The 22,589-nt window shown below is 43.0% G+C and overlaps 1 protein-coding gene across 1 annotated transcript in view; it reads right to left on the reverse strand.

Moving 5' to 3' along the window:
• kif5c (kinesin family member 5C) overlaps positions 1 to 22,589 on the reverse strand; it is a 47,019-nt gene that overhangs the window by 1,375 nt on the left and 23,055 nt on the right. Inside the window, exons 10-25 of the mRNA XM_002935291.5 lie at positions 22,054 to 22,202; positions 20,991 to 21,139; positions 14,946 to 15,121; positions 14,365 to 14,433; positions 13,502 to 13,708; positions 9,439 to 9,585; positions 8,561 to 8,749; positions 7,718 to 7,835; positions 6,184 to 6,260; positions 5,356 to 5,465; positions 5,152 to 5,253; positions 4,378 to 4,438; positions 3,721 to 3,792; positions 3,109 to 3,213; positions 2,324 to 2,540; positions 2,086 to 2,205 (exon numbers count right to left, since the gene is read on the reverse strand). Of these exons, the coding sequence (XP_002935337.3) occupies positions 2,093 to 2,205; positions 2,324 to 2,540; positions 3,109 to 3,213; positions 3,721 to 3,792; positions 4,378 to 4,438; positions 5,152 to 5,253; positions 5,356 to 5,465; positions 6,184 to 6,260; positions 7,718 to 7,835; positions 8,561 to 8,749; positions 9,439 to 9,585; positions 13,502 to 13,708; positions 14,365 to 14,433; positions 14,946 to 15,121; positions 20,991 to 21,139; positions 22,054 to 22,202 (2,061 nt within the window). The 3' untranslated portion in view covers positions 2,086 to 2,092. The remainder of the gene's footprint in view (positions 1 to 2,085; positions 2,206 to 2,323; positions 2,541 to 3,108; positions 3,214 to 3,720; positions 3,793 to 4,377; positions 4,439 to 5,151; positions 5,254 to 5,355; positions 5,466 to 6,183; positions 6,261 to 7,717; positions 7,836 to 8,560; positions 8,750 to 9,438; positions 9,586 to 13,501; positions 13,709 to 14,364; positions 14,434 to 14,945; positions 15,122 to 20,990; positions 21,140 to 22,053; positions 22,203 to 22,589) is intronic.

The following is a 22,589-nucleotide window of genomic DNA, read 5'->3' on the forward strand; positions in this document are numbered from 1 at the left end:
TCTTCCTACCTTCACTCTCTATTAATAACAACAGTATGAAGCTCCATTGATACTGGTCATGTGACATCACTAGCTATACCATAATATAGGAGGAGCTCGCTGAGGAAAATGGCTGCTAACGCGGTTTAGTCAGTGACACGTTCTTACAAGCCAGGGGGGAAGCAATAGGGTGGGAAATAATTGTACATGTTTCTCCCCATTAGACAAACACAAAGGGATATTAAACAAATAACTTTATGATTGGCCTTTAAACCAGGTAACTGGTGACCCTTCAGATGTTGTTAAACTAATACTCCCTGCATCCCACCAAGAGATGCTGCCCCTTATGTGAGCACAAAGTCAGGCCTATAACTCAGCTGGTTCCCGGGCAGGGAAAGCCCACCGGCCACACTGTGACCAACTCCATATTTACCCAACGTGCCTTCAGCTCCGGGAGAGAAGCGGGGAAGCGCTATTGTCTCATCCCCAGCCGACCATGCACAGAGCTCTGCCCATCCCTGAAAAGAGTTTTTGTTTGGGAGAGGAATAGTTTATCCTGCAAGGCTACAACTCAACAATGATTCTTCATTTCCGTGGAAACGAGCTGCTGGTGTATAGAAACCAGCCGGGGCCCAGTTACCATTCACTCCCAACTGCTGCTATTGTAATGTTATTATTCCCCCATAAACCTGCAGCTCAAGCAGAAATATATATATACAGGGAATTCTGAGTATCACTCATGTATTATAAGGGATAATGTACCCCCTACTGTAAATGATAAGGATATTAGCAGTCACTGAGGGGTTCTGTGCCCATATAAAGGCACAAGGCTGCAGGCTGAGTTATACAGGGAATTCTGAGTATCACTCATGTATTATAAGGGATAATGTACCCCCTACTGTAAATGATAAGGATATTAGCAGTCACTGAGGGGTTCTGTGCCCATATAAAGGCACAAGGCTGCAGGCTGAGTTATACAGGGAACTCTGAGTATCACTCATGTATTATAAGGGATAATGTACCCCCTACTGTAAATGATAAGGATATTAGCAGTCACTGAGGGGTTCTGTGCCCATATAAAGGCACAAGGCTGCAGGCTGAGTTATACAGGGAACTCTGAGTATCACTCATGTATTATAAGGGATAATGTACCCCCTACTGTAAATGATAAGGATATTAGCAGTCACTGAGGGGTTCTGTGCCCATATAAAGGCACAAGGCTGCAGGCTGAGTTATACAGGGAACTCTGAGTATCACTCATGTATTATAAGGGATAATGTACCCCCTACTGTAAATGATAAGGATATTAGAAGTCACTGAGGGGTTCTGTGCCCATATAAAGGCACAAGGCTGCAGGCTGAGTTATACAGGGAACTCTGGGTATCACTCATGTATTATAAGGTATAATGTACCCCCTACTGTAAATGATAAGGATATTAGCAGTCACTGAGGGGTTCTGTGCCCATATAAAGGCACAAGGCTGCAGGCTGAGTTATACAGGGAACTCTGAGTATCACTCATGTATTATAAGGGATAATGTACCCCCTACTGTAAATGATAAGGATATTAGCAGTCACTGAGGGGTTCTGTGACCATATAAAGGCACAAGGCTGCAGGCTGAGTTATACAGGGAACTCTGAGTATCACTCATGTATTATAAGGGATAATGTACCCCCTACTGTGTATAATACGGATTTATTTTAGTGAATTTACCCATTCATTTATTTGTAGTTTCCTAAAACCTAATACATGCTAATATAGAGGAAATAATGCACAAATAAAAGTTGCTCACATTGTGGAGGAGATGTTAAAATTGCAATAGACAGTGCAATAAAGCCAAGTCTAACAATGCCCTCTAGTGGAAACATTCTATATTGTAATATCCCACTAACTGATAGCCCATTAATACCCACTGGGCTAAGGGTAACCATACTGAAGCTGCTCTGATTCTGTAGGCCCAGGGTTAATTCCATCTCTGCCAGACCCTTTCATTGGTTCTGCCCCTGTCAATGCCAGCTTTACAGCTCCCAGGTATAATTGGTTGCTATGGGTTATTAGACCAGGGCAACTTTGCAGCTAAGACACAAAGAGAGGTACATCACTTACTTCTCATTTATTTTGAGTGGTGGTGGTAGTAGGAAGAATGGGTTGATCCACCTCCCCCTCGGATGGAATGAACTGCAGTTGGAGAGGATGCTGGGTAATGTCCAGGGCGGATTGGCTTGGCTAAGAACGAGACAAAAAAAAAAGCATATTTTTAATTCAAATCAGTTTTTAAAGGACACATTCGGGGATGGAACAAGATAGGAAGCTTTCGAACGCCATGAATAGGTGCAGTACTCACCAATCTGGGCAGAGGGCGCTCTCCTTGCAATGTTCTTTGCTCTTACTGCCTCCTTAATGCGGTCCACCTCCTGCTGGTATCTCCTGCGGTCCCTCATTGCGTTCTCTTTGGCTTCCTTCAGTGCACCCTCCAGGGCCTTGACTCGCTCAGCTGTAGCGCGAAGGCGTTTCTCCAGTTTTGGAAGCTCACAGCGCAGATCTGCATTATCCCGAACCAGCTGCAGAACACACAAACAGAATAAGCTGTGAAACATCAATATCTTGTCTGCAGTACAAATCTATGGTGGCGCTGTTCAACTGTGACGCTATGGGAACACTGCACAGTGCCAGATCTGGTGAGATGCGGTACTGCAACTATTGTGCATTGAGTTGTAAATACAATAACTGTGAACAGTATTCATTCCAACGAGGAAATTTCAGACCTAATTGATAAACTAAATTGCTTAATATAATTGTGAACTATAACTAATATATTGCTGCTAAAAGCAATACCCTGTGCCAAACCTCTCACAACTCTGGTCATGCCCATTCCCACACCTTGTGTCTCAACCCTTTCTCCTTGTAGATTGTAAGCTCTTTTGGGCAGGGCTCTCTTCTCCTCTTGTATCAGTTATTGATTGCTTTATATGTTACTCTGTATGTCCGATGTATGAAACCCACTTATTGTACAGCACTGCGGGATATGTTGGCGCTTTATAAATAAATGTTAATAATAATAATAACTAATTTAATAGCAACAGTGACATCTAGTGGTCGCTCGAATACCATGCAGCCGGCAGGTCCCACCTGTTTGTGCACTTTAGTGAGCTGCTCAAGGTTGTTTTCAAGAAAGGAGATTTTCTGCTTCTGGGCAGCGCTTCCCCCTCCGTTATCACTGTCCAGTTCCACTCGCTGCAATGAAAAATTAGAAAAGGAAAATAAATCAGACAGGGAACCCAAAGAGCATACGTGGGCTCAAAGGCAACGGCTATATCACACATAAATGTAATATACATCAGTTACAAAAATATGCAGCCTTTTCATGATTATTAATGTAATAATATGGTTTGGAACAGTTCCCTAAGCCCTGCCCCCTGTTCCCCTGCTGATCTGGCTGACTACTTTGAGACTCAAATAAAATGTAACAGTAGCGCCTGTCCCTCAGCCTGCCTTCAGCCTGCCTCCTCCCAATCCCACAATCCCCTGCACACGGGATGTCAATAAGAAAAGGAACATCACAGTGCAATGCATTGTGGGTTATGCAGTTCCTGCATGCTGTCTGTAAGCTGTGGAGAAATTGTTACAATTTGTAACATCAATGTTTTAGTCCCTCCTCCCCTGCCAGGATTTCAAATGATGCAGAAAGAGAAGAACTGTTTATTGCTGTATCATTCAGAATAACCAGGGTGCGGGGCGTACCTTTTGCACTCGGAGGGCGAGGTCTTGAATGAAAAGTTTGCGCAGATTGTGCAGAGTCTGGAGTTCCCGGGCCTGAGAATAAAGAACAGATACACAAATATATATATAGCAAGACAATGAGCCGCACATGCAGGGACTTTGTTAGAAAAGAAAAAATTTTTTAATGAAAACGATCCAACGTTTCGAGCACCAACTGTGCTCTTCCTCAGGGACAAACCAGATATGTATATATATATATATATATACAGTATATGTACCCTGAGACAGGGCTTCTACAGACTGAGCTTCTAATGAATAGACATTTAAACATATCATTCTCATAACTAAATAATGTAAACAAAGAATTAAATGAAGATACAAAATATCAAGAAATATATCAGAAAAGCAAAGGTGACACTGAAAGTTTAAAGTGCAGGAAGATCACACTGGGCCGTATGTATAAAGGGGTGTAAAATAAAATATAATTATGCCCTTTATCTTACACAGCTGGGCGTGAAATAAAAAAAAAACAAATATGGCTGCCCAGGAAGGTAACTCTAATATGGCAGCTCCCAAAGGGGCAGAGAAGCAATAAGAAGGGTATAAAGGAAGCTCCGCCCCCTTTCTTCACAGTCTATTTCTTACATATGAAATGGAAGATAAATATTGTATACGTACCACTGTTTCTTCCAGGCCTTTAAGGTCTTCACGTGATTGTTCCCTTTTCTCATTCAGAAGCCTGAGGTGCAGAAGCACAAATATTAATAAAATAGGTATTTGCCCCCCCTGGTAGCAGTGCAACATTAATCTAATTCCCTTCCTTGACATTAGAAGGCAAACTGTACGGCCTCCATTGCATCTTCACCTATACCATACCTATGTGTGATGTCACCGAGGGGTGTGTCTATATAATTCCAGGGAGGCCACCAGGCCTGGTTGGGTAGGGGTCATGTAGGGGTGGGTTCAGGGCATATATTGGTAAGCCATTCATTAGGTTACCTCACTGGTGCGTATATACAATTAACAGCCAGAGGGATTATTAGTCTCACCCACTTGGTTTGATGAGATACTGGCCATTGTATTGGCAATTGGCTACCAGTCCGTGTAACCAAAATGGCCATATTTACCTTTAGGTGCTTAGGGAATCAACATGCAGGTGATGTTACCATAGGTCGCTTGGATATCAGTTATGAGCAGCTAATCTCTGTAATATAAAGTGGCTGGGGTGGCCACTAGTCCGTTACATAGTCCTGACCATCATTCTATGTGCATGTGTGATATGGGATCAATAATGAGCATTGGAAATCTTCTTCAGGATTCTAAAATGTCCATGTGGACATGGCCTTCATCACTTCTACCATCTCAAACTGCCTGGGGTGTACAGCGCTACTCAATAAGTGGGTGCCACAGTTGGCCAGCTACACTCACAGCAAATGAGGGGCTATTACTCACACAAGCTTCTGCAGGTCTTCTTCCCTCTGCTCCTCTTCTGTCTTCAGCTTCTCATAGTCAGATGTCAGCTTGTCCAGCTGGAGCTGCAGCTTCTGGTTCAGGCTTCATGGCAAGAAGAGAAGAAGCAGGTTTAGAGGGCAAGAACGTCTGCAACGTGGGCGAGAAAGGTTCAACTGAAAGTTCCACAAAACAAGTTTAACTTACTCTTTCAAGTCATCAATCATCTTCTGCTTCTCCTCGATCTCGTCGCGTAGGCGAGACAGCTGCTTCTGGTGGGCTTCCCTGTGGCTTTCCATTTGCTGCTCCAAAGTTTTCTGACCCCCCCAGAAGACAAAAAAGCACATAATCATTGTCTCCCTGCGCCCTGGAAAGGTCCAAAGGACACACCCTGCTGCTCAGTGGAAATGTCCAGGAGAACTGTTCTTACTACAGGGAAATGTCTGGGCTGCCATAGATAAATGGTATTGTTCTGCACAGTCTATGAATAAACACAGAGGGCAGTTCCTGCTAAATTGTTCTTAGTACTGGGAAATGTTTTGTGTTATGGAATCTTTCTGTACAGGTTCAAGCAATACCAAGAGCATGGTCCTTGCTTTGGCAGTTTTGTCCCAATTCGGCTAGCCACACACCCGAAGTGCTAGATTTTGTCCCTTCTGATTGCTTGTAATGGAATTATACCACAACAGGGGGTATGGCAACCATAAAAGAGTTTGTAGCCAGAAACCAATAGGGAAGGAGCAACTCACAAACTAAAAATGCTGAGTTGAGTCAGTAGCACCCATGGTCAAACCAGTGGATCTCTCGAAGGGCCCAGCCAAGGACAATTCCCATAAGTCCATTCTTATTGCCATCATAGGCCTATAGCTAATCTATTATATTTAGCACTGCCTACATGTAATTGTTGTATGAGTGGGCCACTTTCTCTGGCAGGTCCTGTCCAACATTGGTAGCACCTTGATAGGAGCTTGGGCACATAACACACGCGGATGTATCTCTCAATATCCCCAAGGGAAAAGACAATTTATGCTCTACCTTAATTTCTTCAGCATCCTGGAGTCTTGTCAGATGTTCCTTTTCTTTGTCCTGAAATGATACCTTGTGCATTTTTTCTGTGGAAAAGATGTAAATAATCCATAACACATACAGTATGGAATGCTGGAAACATGAAATGTCAATGTAAAGCAGACAATCTGGCCACATTAGGGTCTGTCTGCTGCCACCACTAAAACAAGTGTTTGTCTGAATCCCACACCCCAGAAACTTCCCCTGCAGAAACTTATTTGGCCCTATTTTGCACAATAGATTGTGACAATTTTTATGGTCAGACTTGCTGGTCTCTGATTCCCTGTTTGGGCCCTGGGAGCTTTAAAGAGTTTATGGTGGTGGTGGGGTAAAGCCAATATAATTTCAAGGCAGTATTTTAAAAGCAAATATACAGCATTCTTAGGAGGTCAAAGGGCTACAGCAAAAAGACAGCTCTGTGTAAGTGCACTTTATAATTCTACAGCCCTGTGACAGTAACATGATTATGGCTGACGTATAGTTAATTCACCGGCTTCCTGGCTAAGGGGCTAATTCAATGCTCAATGTACAGACAGAGGGCAGGAATAATGAATCAGGCAGCGCTGAGATTCTATTAGGAAGGGACGGTTCCGGGCTGCTTCACAAGATAAAAGTATGATGGGAGAGACCCCTGGAACAACTAAATCTGGTTCCTTAATAGAGGAAAATGTGGGCTGGAACATCCTATCTAGATGAGTTTTTGAACAAGCAGAATATCCAAGGCTATTGTGATACTAATATCTACAGTTAGTACTAGTGGTTGTATATATAGTTTATGTATGTGAGTGTATAGATTGGTAAGTATAGGTTGTGTGTGCTGGGTTTACTTGGATGGGTTGAACTTGATGGACACTGGTCTTTTTTCAACCCTATGTAACTATGTAACTATGTAACTATATAGGGCTGAATAAGCACCCAGCAGTAATTATAGGGAGCACCTATGTTCTGCTAATGAGCTCAAAGCTCTGTGTAATTACGCAGTAAACACCAGTAATAAGCAAGCAGCTGTATCTATCTATCTATCTATCTATATATATATATATATATATATATATATACAGACAATTTATAGCTAATGATGTGGGGTATTTCATTCCCTAATAATAATACACTGGTTAATGGGTAGGTGGGAGTCAAACACTGAGTATAAATGTACTGTTTTATAGATCTATATTATTTGAGCAGCTACATTCCACTGCAGTTTTAGCTATTTATTCCATTATTTTAGGGCAGTTCCCCTTTAAATAGGTGATTGTCACTTTGTAGGTAGGGTATCAGTGCAGGGACACAGAGGGGCAGCAGGGGGCAGACTGATGAGAATGGGCCTCACAGCTCTATAGAAAGGGCTCAGTTATTCAGCATTTTGTTAGCTTGGTCCAAATGATCCTGAATGAACATCTGCTCCTGCAGCCGACCAGAAGCTGCTCCCTGAGTTCATAGAGTTAATAACCCTGTGAGAGCTGCAGTCCCAGCAGGCCAAATCCAACAAGCTCAGCGTGGGTACCTTGGGCATGGAGTCTCGCCAGCTCCTCATTAAGTGCATCCTGGGCCTCTTCCAGCTGCCTCCTGCGCTGCTCCATGTTCTGCATGTAATCTGTTAGGGATTTAATCTTCGCCTCGTGCTGGGAAGAGAAACACACGTTCAGTGAATGAATGGTACAAATATACAATCCTAGAAGGCACAGCAACTGCCAACCACATGTAGTTTACTGGCTACCAAACGCCTACTAGTACTGGGAATAGGAACCCACCCTCAGCGTCAGCTGAAATGGCCTTATAATGCCCCAGACCAGTGCTTGGGGGTCAGTCCTTTCAGATTAGTGGCTCCACTATGGAGAAATGAATTTCCAGCTCTAGAACATCAGTCAACAGGACCACATACAATAGATATGGGCATCCTCCACATAACCCAGCCACACCATTTGGAGGCCACTTGATGAAGGCAAGCTGAACCCACCTCATATATATATCAACAAGTCAAGATACCAAGGCCAGTGTCGGACTGGGAACCCAGGGGCCCACCAGAAAACCTTAGACCCTAGGCCCACTTTCCAAACTATATTTTCCTCCTTTCCTCACCGAACCTCCTTATTCTCCTAGTCTCTTTTATTTACATGCTAGAATCTATTCTTCCCTCTTTGTTCCCATTCAGAAATAGGGAATGACCATGAAGCAGGCCAAATGGTCAGGAGCAGGAGGGCCCACTGACACCTTGGCCCTTCAGTAGTAGGCCACCCATTCGTGGTATCCTGGTGGGCCAGTCCAACACTGACCAAGGCTATAAATAAGCTTTCCTGATGAGTTGGGCCAAACTCTGTAAAAGATGATAAAGAAGGAACCCACATACCTGGGAGCTCAGTAGCTGGCACGCGGCGAGTTCTTTCTCACTGGCATTGATCTTCCTGTTTGCCTCTATCTGAGCGCTTTCCAGTTGCTTGCTGCGGTTGACCAACGACTTGACTTCTGACTTCATCTTGCTGATGTATAGGCGAGCCATGGTGAACTCCTCTTCAATGACTCCATTCACTTCTGCCAGCTACAAGCAAAGGAACAAGTTGAAAAGGCCAAATGAGCAGAGATTCCGCAACCTGAGGGCAAGTCGTGGTCCAAAGAGTCAAACACAAGGTCCTTCAATGGCAAATCTAATTGCCCCAACTACAAACACAGAAGTCATATTTTATTCAATCTGTTTTAACAAGTCAAATGTTAATTGTACCACTGAAACATTTCCACCATGAAACCCATCTCTGGGAAAGCAACAAAAGCAGTGAGAAAGGGGCAAGTGTAGGATGTACCAGGGTTTATGTAGGACAGGGACTTAAAGAGACATCTCCAAAGTAAGATTGCAACAGCAACTGTCTTTTATTTAGGAGATAGTAATATAAAATGCACAGCCTAACGCGTTTTGTGCAAATAATAATGGGGCAAGTGTAGGTTGTATCAGGGTTGATGAAGGACAGGGAATCAAAGAGATATCTCCAGAGCAAGAATGCAACATAAAACAAATTAGGCTATACATTTATATATTATTCTGTAGTAAATAAAAGTCTGTTGGTCTGTAGACATTGTTGTGCCAGGCCTACATCAACCCTGGTACATCAGCTCCTTCACCTGAAGGTTTAAGCTCTCCATCTACCATGGTGACTCTACCTGTGGGATGTAACATAGAAAAAGACCCCATATGTCATAGATAACGAAGGCACGGGGTGGCCTGAACGCCCTTACTGTTTTGACATCGTTGGTGCCAACAATTCCTCCGATTTCTCCAAGGTCCTTGAGCAGCAAGTTGAGGATTTCGGTAGTGCGTTTCCTCTGATGGTTGCTTAGCTCCTGAAGCTGACTTAGCTCACGTTGAGTGACAGTCAGGTTGGTCTGTAAGGAAGAGAGGAGGGGAAAAAAACAAAATGCACATTAGGTTATCAGTTTCACCTTGTTGATGGTTTCCCAATGGTTTCCCACGCTTAGGTGAGCAATGCAATGAATCATTGGTGTAACGTTCAGGGCACATCTTCTCATACATGTCCTTAGGACACTATTACAGTGGGAGGGTCAGAGGTGGGATCTGTATCTGTTTCTGACAGATGGAGCACTTGCAGCTGGATCACATTGTCCTGAATATATAGCGACAAGGGCAGGTCAACACAGCAGTTGGGTACCCTGCTGAGCTAATATTATTGGGTCATTAGAAATGGAAAAACACTACAATTAAAATTGTGATAATCAAATTCAAGTGGTTGGGCTTCTCTAGGGTAGCAGAAAATTACACAGGTCCCTTTATATACCAGGGCTGCAATAAGCCTGGATCATTCCCGTGCAGATTTGATGTGGTTCTGTATCAGTACGGCAGCTCCGAAAGAGGTTTCCATTATCTGTAAGCCCAGCGCCGGCGGATGAGGAATGGCTCATACTCTACAGAAGGACTTTGTACAGAGAGATGAAATGGCCTAATCCTCTCCCGGCTGCTGTACAACATCCCCAGAACATATTATATCAGCCACTTTTATGCAGCTCAGTCATAAAACAAGATTAAAGACATTGTGCCAAGCAGAGATGAATGGGGGGGCATTTGTCAAAGTAGAAAGTCTTCAAAGCTGATTAGAAAAGGAAATTCGGGTTATGATGTGAGGAGCACCAGCGAGGACTATGGACACGTTGGGGGCATTCTAGTGGCTCTTTCTGCCACACAAGCTCAGAATACAGTAAAAGGCTGAGTGCCAAAAATATTATTTAATGAGATTAATGATATAATTGGCTTTTTGCACATAGTAATTGTGTCTGTGTAGTGTGCCAGTGCTTCTTCTTTGCCCATAAATAGAACTCATTGTGGCCCTATAATAAATTACTAACCCATAGCAACCAGCTGAGTATTTACTGTTATGAATCTAACTGCACTAGAATAATCATCAATATTTCTTGGTTGGTTGCTATGGGTTTCAGGGCTGGGGCAATATAATACTCATTATTCCTGATTTTCCCTCCCATACTCTATCTACCTTCTCCAGTGCTGACATCTTGGTTGATGTAACTCAAGGCTCTGCCCTGGGGGCCACACACTCCCTTGCTGTACCCATTTATCATTTGGCTTACAATACCATTCCAGTGTAGCTGACACAGACCCACTCTCTGTGTTTGACCTCTCACTTTAGGCTCAGTCTTAGGTATCACAATTTATCACGCCAATTTTATAGCAAAACAACACCTGCAACTGCCTGTGTCCTAGACTGAGCTAATTATCTAAGGTAGTATCTAAGTCTTTCTCATTCCATTCCACATGGCTGCTCCATATGGTTGACACAAGTGGAACCTCTGGCCTGAGGTGCAACACACAACATTTATGCCCTGGAATCCTGATTTTGATTCCACACTGGACTTTATCCCCATGGAGTTTGTATGTTCTCACAGTGTCTGCATTGGTTTTTTCTTCCCATGTTCCAAAGACCATAAAGGCCGGTTAATTGGCCTCTGATGAAACTGAACCTAGTGCATGTTAATTTGATTTGCACGTTAGATTAAAAGATCCACACAACGTGACTCATTCTCCTTGTTCCTTGTTCTCATAAGGACTCAATATTTGGCATAGAACATAACAGGACAATATATAATTCTTCTTCTTATGTTCATAGAAACTAAGATATTGTCTACGCCATGTAGAGATATCTGAAGGGACATCATCTGGGGACAGTCATGTCCTTAGGCTGATCCCAAATCCAAACAAGATGGAAATATTTAGCAGCAGGATTCAGGCTGATTTAGTAGATGACCTTGTAGTTCTCTTAGGGCAATATATAGGGAATCCGTGGCTTCCTCCTTGATCTCTTCATCCAAAGACAGAAGAAAGATGTGGCATTTCTTTGGTGGTTTATCAAAGGGTGATGGGAATAGATAGAATATGGGATAAGAGACGGCATTTGGTAAAAGCCACCCTAAGGGGCTGATTTACTAATCCACGAATCCGAATCCGAAAAATTCGGATTGGAAAAAATGAACATTTTGCAACTTTTTCATATTTTTTGCGATTTTTTCGTTGCCGTTACGAATTTTGCGTAAATTGTCGCGCCTTTTTCGTAACCGTTACGACTTGCGCGAATTGTCGCGACTTTTTCATTGCCATTATGACTTTCGTGAATTGTCACGACTTTTTCATTGCCATTATGACTTTCGTGAATTGTCGTGACTTTTTCATTGCCATTATGACTTTCGTGAATTGTCGCAACTTTTTCATAGCCATTACGACTTTTGCGAATTGTCGCGACTTTTTCGTATTGAGAGCTCGAAAAAGTCGCGACAATTCTCGGAAAAGTCGCAAAATACCGTTCATTACGAAAAAAACGCATTCGGACGCTTTTCGGACGTTCGTGGATTAGTAAATGTGCCCCTAAGTGTCAACCTTTGGTATGAGTCATACAAGAGTCTCAGATATTGGGTAATTAATGAGCTAGCAGTTGGGCCTACACCAAATTAGAGTTTTTAGGGCCCCATTGTTTCAGTTGTCTGTGGGTGCTGGGTACTGTAGATCAATAACTGGAGGTCCACGGGCTTCTGTTATCTTGACCTCCTGTCAAAACCTTGTCATACTCCTGCCATCTTGCTGTACTATACTTGCTATCCCCCTTGATGTTCTCAGTACAACTTTCCATCCGTACCCCAATAAGTGCATGAGAACCCCACTCCCCAATACACTCCTGGGAATTGTAGGCTTTATTACCCAGAAAGTCTAACAAGTAACAGTGTCAGTGGACTTAAGGGTTAATAATTATAACACACTAATATCTAATTAACCAATCTCCACGCGCTACCTACCGCATACCGATTTCCCCCAAGCACCACCCACGCAGTTCAGAAGATATTTCGGATTATTTGTGCTCTTTATCGCTAACGATCGTAATAGCTACTTTGAAGGCCATTTACTTTGCATATCTTAATGGGTTTTTGTTATCTAGCAGCAGTTATGGTGGGAACAAATTTAATTTTGCACCATTTAGAAATGGCTGTTAATAGCGCCGGCTTGAATTTGCTGCGGAGAGCTGCATTATCCACAATTATGGATTCCCTCCATTATCTCAGCTCGGCAATGTTTAAAGAAACAGTAACACCAAAAAAAAAATATTATAAAAGCTTTACGTGACACGTTGTACAATTTCTCTCCCATGCAATGTAAAAATGTACTGTCCCAATGATGTGTTGTGTGAATGGACCCTCAGATCATGCACATTAATGAACAGTACTCAAAAGCTTTACTAGAAATCAGGGGCCCACTGGGTTCCCAAGTCAAGTGCCCACCATGCAGCCACCACCACCCCTGTCCAGCCCTGTCCCCTGTCCGTCCCCGCTCCAGCTCCACTACTTTTCCACTTTCAGGCCACAAAGCTAGGTTAAACAATTAAAGATGGCCATACATTCCACCGTGGAATGCATGGCCATCTTAAATTTTATTTGAATCTTTACTAAATTGGTGCTTAGGTGGCAGGGCCCAACAGGAACAGGATTTTTCCCAGTTTCCCGGGCCAGTCCGACCCTGGAAATACTACAGATAGTAGCAAATACAGACATCATTCTTCAGAACTGGGCCAAGGAACTTTGGCACCCAAGGTAACCAGCCTCTACAATGACTGTTGCATATGGGCTGATCAATCTGATCACTAGTGAAATGTGGCCCTCATAGACATCATAGATCAACAGAAATCCCTGGTCAACTAATAAAACCAATCAGTACAGACGTCCCACAGAGAACTCAATGTTGTAAAGAAATACAGATTGTCGGTGCCAAACAAGTTCTTCCTGGACTTACTGTTTTTTGGGTCAGTTCTTCTGAAAGCTGTTCATTAAGCTTTGTCTTGTCCTCCACTTCCTGAGATTTCTGATCATAGTTGACAGCTAGCTCTTCCAACGCCTGAAGCACCTCCTTCACCTCATCCTTGGCTGCATCGTTCTCTATCTGAAGGCGCGTCAGCTCCTCCTGGATCTTCTCGTAATCTCTCCTCGTTGATGCCAAAAGCTGAAAACCATAAACACACAGCAACTGTATGAACTATCATCCCCAGTTGGGAAGCCAAAATACTGAAACTCCTCAACAGAGCTGAAGGAATTGGCCACTGTTTAAATGTAGAACTGGGTTACCAAATCTTGTTGAGTTTAGGGTAGTTAGACAAAGAGGATTCTCTCTGGGCCTCCAGTACTAGAGGGGCTCCTTTGAGCATATACATCAGGGATATCCAACCTGTGTCCCTTCAGCTGTCAGATAAAGGCTATTGGGGGATGTTGGATTACATAGATTATTTTCTTTATCGGAAGGATCCTTAAGGCCCAAGACTCTTGACAATGTCTGGGTCTGAGCATCTCTAAATTCCACATATACCAATTTTGTGCATATGGAATCACATGGGTGGAGCTTGATAGGCTGCCTCTCTCAGTAAGAATCTCTAATTTAGCTCAATCTCACATATACCAAACTTTTTGGATGAGGAACCACATGGGTGGAGCTTGATGGCTTCTTCTATTAATAAGCATGTGTTTTTGAAGCTACCTGACTGCTCAACAGGGTATAGACAAAAAATAAATAAACTTGTCAGCCATGAGTTTCCAGCAAGAGTAATATTCAAGTATGTCCTTAACATAATGTGGTCAATAAGCGGAAATAATATTTTATTTTACCTCTTCCTGATCCAGCATTTGTTGCTTGAGTTTCTCTATCAGCTGGCTCTGCTGATTAATCTCATCATCCTAGAGAAACAGGGAAATGCTATCAATATATATGAAGAGGGAACAACGTATTGAGAGGCAGCAGTATTATAGATAGGGTGCTGGGTGGCTGTGTGATGGACAGCATGGAGTACAGAAAGGGCGTAGGATGTGGTGGCACATAATATGAAGCACTTCAATAGTGTTACTGTTATGTACTGGTAGCAAAAGTCTTCAAGGAAATGTAGACAATAAAAACCAATGAATGTAAAATTGTTTGGGGTGCTCTCCTGCACCATCTGCTGGTTGGGAGAAAACTTCAGAAGAAGAAGAGGAAAGTATTCCGACATTGTTCTGCTTAGAAAAGAAGGTTCTTCTCTGTTCTTTTCTAAGCAGAAGGCTTTCCTCTACTTATTTTGAAATTTCTTCCTGACTGTCAGGTCGGTAGGAAGAACCGGCCAGCAAATGGCTCTGTTGTCCATAGTGGTACCATTCCCATATAGACATATTCAGTGCAAGGGATTCAATCAAGGCTTTGGGTAATGGGAAGCAACCTTATCATCCAGTTGTCCGTACAAAGAAGCAATGTCTTCGTCGTATTTCTTCTTCTCCTCAGAGGAGATGTTGGTTGCGCCAACCAGTCCATTATCGATGACTGGGGTGTTGTCACATGGTTCCAGGGTCTTTTGGTCTTTTGCACTTGTCTGCTCATCTACAGGCACAGCTTCTCCTGTTGCACAGAGAAGGGCACAACCTTTATAGCTCACAAAACACATTGTCCACACATGGAACCGCCACCCAAAAATTTCAAATGTCCATGTGTTAAATGGTAATTAGCAATATTTAGATGCTACTGCCTCGCTACAAGGAAACCCCTGCCTCGGGGTCTCAAATAAACTCCTAACTGGACAGGCATCATATGTTGGCACTGCAGTTGGGCTGTGCCAACCTGTGCCCATCCTTCAACTGTTACTGTAAGTGAATCCCAGCTGGCTGTATTCTGTACAGAAAAACATGATGTAGACGTGTAACACAGCACAGAATCTATAACCATGGGAAGTTGCAGTCTCCATGGAGATGAAAAGAAACTCAAGCCGCATAAAGTGCAAGGCCACCCTTGTTTTTTTCCCTCATTCTTTTGTCTAATGGACCTATTTTATATTTGCTTTATTCCTACAAGGTTTAATAAGGGTGTCTTGCAGCCTGGAAACCTTCTATAGGGTAGAGTCCTGCAGCAGATGGGGTACGTGCAGGTTACCTGTAAAAAAAGCAGGTACCCTATGGGTAGGGCTTCTGGATGCAGGTATAGATGGGGGTCTGTGGGTTGCGGGTCTGGGGGTTGGGTTGTGAGTCTTATCTCTATTTGTTATACAGGTATGGCATCCCTTATCCGGAAACCCATTATGCAGAATGCTCCGAATTACGGAAAGCCCATCTCCGATAGACTCCATTTTAATCAAATAATTCAGAATTTTAAAACTGATTTCCTTTTTCCCTGTAATAATAAAACAGTACTTGTACTTGATCCCAACTAAGATATAAATAATCCTTTTTGCATGCAAAACAATCCTATTTGGTTTAATTAATGTTTTATTGATTTTTTAGTAGACTTAAGGTATGAAGATCCAAATTACAGAAAGACCCCTTATCCAGAATACCCTTGGTCTCGAGCATTCTGGATAATGGGTCCTATACCTGTACTATCTATATTACATAAATGTTACACTTTTTTTTCCACCCCGCCCACTACTGATGATATCACTATTAGTTGGCAGCAACAGCACTTCCTGTTTAATGGTGGTCAGTGGGTGGCTGATGGGGTTGTGGACAAGGCAGTTGCAGGTTGGGTCAAGGTAGTGTGTCCAAGCAGGTTTAAATGCAGGTTGTGGGTTCGGGTCACAGGTTGCGGGCCATGGGCTGGGTTTCAAAAATTGGTTCCGCAAAGGACTCTACTATAGGGCACCAATTGTGTTATCATACCATTTCATTTTATGACAGTCAGAAAGGACTTCCCATAGCCTTTACAGAGATACCATTAATCTTTCCAAACATCCCACTATGGAGGGAAAGGGGACCTTGGAAATAGCTGCACTGGTGTCATAAGGGCGTGAAATACTAATAAGACCCCCATGTTGATAGTCCCCTGTGTAAATCAGGGCACAGAATGTTAACGTGACAATAGGGATCAGCAGAGCCATTCCCTGAATACAGACCCATAGTGTGGCTCTATAAAAATCCCATTGCCTGAATAAAGCTCAAGGCTCCATTAGAATAAACATGTGCGTGGGAGTGTACCCCCTGCTGGTAGCCATGCACACTGCACAATGCACCCAAATGCTCGCTTTCTATGGTACAGAAGGGAGCACAAGGGGGTGTATACACAGCTAATAAGTGCTGAATAGGATAAACCCTTGTAATTCAATTCACTCATCAGATGGATATCACATTCAAGCAGCTAAATTAAAAATTTCTCATGTCAGCACTGGATTAGCCTGGCAGTGCGGCACTGGGAGCGGGATGGAGATACAGCATACAGATCAGGTGGGGGTCGACGTGCTGACAAAGGAAATGTCTCCGAACACACACAGCATACCAAATGCCTGAGTATATGCTGGTGGGGGGCACAAAAGGAGGAGAAGGCAAGGAAAAATCCATAGGACACTTAGTCGGTACAACTGCCCGAGTGTCTGCGTGCAGCAGCTCGGCAGGGAAGAAGTTCTAAATAGAAATAAAAATACAATGGAAATGCAGTATACATATATGGAAGAGGCTGAGGGAGGAATATATGATTGTTGGTACAGATAACAGCTAATAAGGCCATTCTGCTGCTGGAGGGTGAGAGCGTTCTACTTCAAGAACATTTCTCCTTGCCCTACTGTCAGCTTCATACCCTACTGTCCTATCTACGGTTGGCCACCTGGCTAAGATTAGGATTGATGCAAATGCTATTTATATGGAAGAAAGCTGAACATACCAGAGGGCTGGTGTTTAATTCCTGAAAAGGTGCCAGCAGTAGTCCCATCATGCCCTGCTGTCACAATCCTTTTATCTCATTGTCTCCATTGTCCTACTGTTGACATCTTGTCCAACTGCTGAAACCTTGTCCTAATGTCACCATCTTGCCTTACTGTTGTCTGAAAGTCCCCGTCTTGCCCTACTGCAGAAACCTTGTCCTAATGTCACCATCTTGCCTTACTTTTGTCTGAAAGTCCCTTTCTTGCCCTACTGCTGAAACCTTGTCCTAATGTCACCATCTTGCCTTACTTTTGTCTTTTTTGAAAAAAAAAAATCCCATCTTTCCATACTGCTTAAACCTTGTCCTAATGTCACCATCTTGCCTTACTTTTGTCTGAAAGTCCCTTTCTTGCCCTACTGCTGAAACCTTGTCCTAATGTCACCATCTTGCCTTACTTTTGTCTGAAAGTCCCCTTCTTGCCCTACTGCTGAAACCTTGTCCTAATGTCACCATCTTGCCTTACTTTTGTCTGAAAGTCCCCTTCTTGCCCTACTGCTGAAACCTTGTCCTAATGTCACCATCTTGCCTTACTTTTGTCTGAAAGTCCCCTTCTTGCCCTACTGCTTAAACCTTGTCCTAATGTCACCATCTTGCCTTACTTTTGTCTGAAAGTCCCCTTCTTGCCCTACTGCTTAAACCTTGTCCTAATGTCACCATCTTGCCTTACTTTTGTCTGAAAGTCCCCTTCTTGCCCTACTGCAGAAACCTTGTCCTAGTGTTGCCATTTTGCCGTTCTTTTGTCTTTTTTGAAAAAAAAAAAAATCCCATCTTTCCATACTGCTGAAACCTTGCCTCCAACGTTGCCAACATGCATGACTGTAGCCATTTTTCCTACTGTTCCATCTAGGGTTGCCACCAGGCTGTTATAAAATTGATATTTACTGTAATAGCAATGCAATTGATAGGAAAGAAAGGAAAGATACCAGAATAGATGGCAGCCCTTGCCCCCATCTTGCCCTACTGTCAACATATTGTTCTGCTCTCCAATCCCACCCTACTGTCTCTATGTTGTTCCACCTTGTTGTCCTACAATCTATTCCTACTGTCAACACCCAGCCTTACTGTTGAAACTTTGTTCTTCTTTTGTCCTCTTGTTTTAATGTAGCGGACTTGTCCAATTGCCCTATCTACGGTTACCCCAAAGATATGGAGCCAAAAGAACAGGAAGCTGGCACCCATGGTCCTATCTTACGCACTTCCATACCTACTTCCCTTACTCTTCCCACCAATAGCTGCTGCTCTACAGGCCACACTATGTGCAGGGGCTCTTGGGAGCCTCCCTTATTCAGTTCCATTAAGGACAGCTCTGCCTCTCTGTATATTAAGGCCATTATCTGTAGGACAACAAGAGCATTAGGGCCAGGAAGGGAACATGTGTGAAAACGTGACCAGAAATGGAACCTGTAGGAAAACGTGACGGGGAAAATGCAGCCGCTGAACCTGTAATTACATTTGGGAGTTATATTCTTGGCAATCTAAGAGCTGGCGGCAACCCGTCGCCATGGCAACTTCCTCCTTCTAATCAAAAATACATTCATTGCTCTGCAGTCGGCACGCACCCCTGGGACAGAGCTAAACGCAGAGCTGTGCTGCTCAATAGAGAACAAAGGGCCGGCGAGAGCCTGCTGATAGAGAAGGGAATCCTTTATTGCCCCTGTCAGTGGAATTAGGCATGTAGGGCCCCCGTGTACACCTGCTCCCCCCACGCTGCCAGCCTTGTATTTCCCTGTGAGCTGACAGTAATCTCTTCAACAGAGATTCCTCCATTTATCTACAAAAAAGTTGTGGAAGAAATCCCTCAGTGACTTTTAGTTATTGCTATCTATCTGTCTATCTATCTATCTATCTATCTATCATCTATCTATCTATCTATCTATCTATCTATCTATCTATCTATCATCTATCTATCTATCTATCTATCTATCTATCATCTATCTATCTATCTATCTATCTATCTATCTATCTATCTATCTGTCTATCTATCTATCTATCTATCTATCTATCTATCTATCTATCTATCATCTATCTATCTATCTATCTATCTATCATCTATCTATCTATCTATCTATCTATCTATCTATCATCTATCTATCTATCTATCTATCTATCTATCTATCTATCTATCTATCTATCTATCTATCTATCATCTATCTATCTATCTATCTATCTATCATCTATCATCTTTATTTTGGCCAGGCTTCATAAGAACACCCTCACCCACCCACTTGTGTCATGACTTGGGCTGTCTCACATTCTTTCTGCATTTCTACAATCTTATAATGGTAAAAGAAGAATAATGTACCCCCTACTGTAAATGATAAGGATATTAGCAGTCACTGAGGGGTTCTGTGCCCATATAAAGGCACAAGGCTGCAGGCTGAGTTATACAGGGAACTCTGAGTATCACTCATGTATTATAAGGGATAATGTACCCCCTACTGTAAATGATAAGGATATTAGCAGTCATTGAGGGGTTCTGTGCCCATATAAAGGCACAAGGCTGCAGGCTGAGTTATACAGGGAACTCTGAGTATCACTCATGTATTATAAGGGATAATGTACCCCCTACTGTAAATGATAAGGATATTAGCAGTCACTGAGGGGTTCTGTGCCCATATAAAGGCACAAGGCTGCAGGCTGAGTTATACAGGGAACTCTGAGTATCACTCATGTATTATAAGGGATAATGTACCCCCTACTGTAAATGATAAGGATATTAGCAGTCATTGAGGGGTTCTGTGCCCATATAAAGGCACAAGGCTGCAGGCTGAGTTATACAGGGAACTCTGAGTATCACTCATGTATTATAAGGGATAATGTACCCCCTACTGTAAATGATAAGGATATTAGCAGTCACTGAGGGGTTCTGTGCCCATATAAAGGCACAAGGCTGCAGGCTGAGTTATACAGGGAACTCTGAGTATCACTCATGTATTATAAGGGATAATGTACCCCCTACTGTAAATGATAAGGATATTAAAAGTGATTGAAGAGACTCTGCACTCCAGCTACAGTATATGTCAACCTTTACCTGATAAAGGACAGGAGTTGCCCATTAATGCTAAATGACTCTGAAGGACTGGGATCTTTGACTTACACAGTTTATTTTTTGTGACGTAAGTGCAAAAATAGTTTTTTTGCATAATAAAAGAAATTATAATTGTAAGCAACTTTCCAATAGACATTAATTGAAAAAGTCCATTGATTTTAAAGTTACTTGTCAATATAATTACTACTGAAAGCAGTGTGTGTGTCTGGAAACAATGCAGCAGAAGCCGCTGATGGACAGACCTGGTGGGCGGAGCTGACCTCCCAGGGAACACAAAGGGTTACGCAGGCACCGCTTTCCATGGCAATTACATTTCCTAACAGCTTTCCAACCACGGACGTTTCCTAACTGACGCCTATTGGGCAGCTGCTTAGAATCACATTTACTTTCGTTATGCAAGAAAACTGGTTTTCGCTGAAGTTTTCCCTTTCAAGCAGGGGTTTCAAGTCAAGTGAATTCTTTGCACTTTGCCTTTAACAACACGAGCTGCTGAAGGGAAATCATTAAATGTTAATGAGCGCCGGGTGTCCTTACCCCTCCTCCATCTGTTCAGCTCCATCTCAAGATGCTGAATGATGTTCTTAAGAGATTTGGTTTTATCCTTCTCTTTCTCATATTTCTTCTTCCATTCCTCCGCCGTCAGCTCCAGGTTGACAGACACAGTGTTCTTAATGGTCTTCGCCCTGTGCCGGGGAGAAACGGCATTTTATCAGACTCCATACTTGTGTCTCTAAATGAAAGATCTGGTAGAACTGATCTCCTCCATCACCAGCACCCAATGTTCTAGATCCCAAATGTCAACGTAGATGACATCTCTATTATATGCTGTTAATAATAACTATCATGTTGGGTCTATTCAGATGGTCTTTTCCCCAACCTTTTATACCCGTGAGCCACATTCAAATGGAATAAGTGTTGTGGAGCAACACAAGCATGGAAAAAGTTCCTGGGGGTGCCAATAAGAGCTATAATTGGCTATTTGGTAGCCCCTATGGGGACTGGCAGCCTACAGAAGGCTCTGTTTGGCTTTACACTGGGTTTTATGCAACCAAAACTTGCCCCAAGCAAGGCATTTATAAATAAGCCCCTGCTTTGAGGCCCCTGGGAGCAACATCCAAGGGGTTGGGGAGCAACATGTTGCTCAAGAACCCCTGGTTGGGGATCACTGGTCTGATCTAAAGTCAAAACCCTGTCGCTTCCCATTACAATTTGTATTGGCCAGTCTACAAATGTCAAGGGCCCCAGTTTGATTCCCGTGATCAAATTGCTCTCTAACAGGTCAGTGTGTAGTCACATAGCGTGCAATTCAGCATCTAATATGACCAGAATCAGCCAATGTACAGGACTATTAAGGGAAATACATGAAAGATATCCTCATTATAAAAGAGGACTAACTGGGGTGATGCTTAATTCTCCAGTGATAGCTTTCGGGCCAAAACTAGAGATCACTCCTATACCACCATGTTATCTACATTCTGAGATCAGCACCTCCAAGGAGTATATTGGGAAGTGTTTTCCCAGAGATGATGCAAGATGTTTACCTCCACCCCCCTCTCCTAGGAACCTTATTAGAGATAAATAATAGAGGTGAACCTACCTCTGCCCAAACATTAGCGTTGACTTTGTTTCCGCTTCATTGAAAATAGATGGAGAGCAGCAGATTATAATGGTGGTCCGGCAGTTTCCACCGAGGGAATCCTGTAGAATCCGGGTCATTTTACTGTCTCTGTACGGGACGTGGGTTTTCTAGAAAGGGAATAATTATAAAATTGATGGAAGTTCTGCAAACAATCCCCAAGGAAAGGTTGTCTCTGTGCAGAGTTACTCCTTTACATTGGAGCCTGGAAGCTAAAGTTCAAGGTTGATTTTAGGAAATGATAATAAAGACATTTTCCTGGACCCCCGGAATCACAGAGACCCTTTATGTGGATAAAAGTAGCAAGTGAACAGACACCAGTGGTTTGGGTGCTTCTGTGCTGTCTGAAAAACAATGGCAGAGAAGAGTCCCTGGGAAAAATCTGGTCTGTGTGCCATGGGCCTTTTAAGGGAACAGATTTGGGGTAATGTAATAAAAGGCACTAAGTTGCCCAGGAGCATCCAATTAGCAGGTAGCATTTACTGGTCACCTGTTTA

The sequence above is a fragment of the Xenopus tropicalis genome, chromosome 9 (assembly GCF_000004195.4).
Source record: "Xenopus tropicalis strain Nigerian chromosome 9, UCB_Xtro_10.0, whole genome shotgun sequence".
NCBI lineage: Eukaryota > Metazoa > Chordata > Amphibia > Anura > Pipidae > Xenopus > Xenopus tropicalis.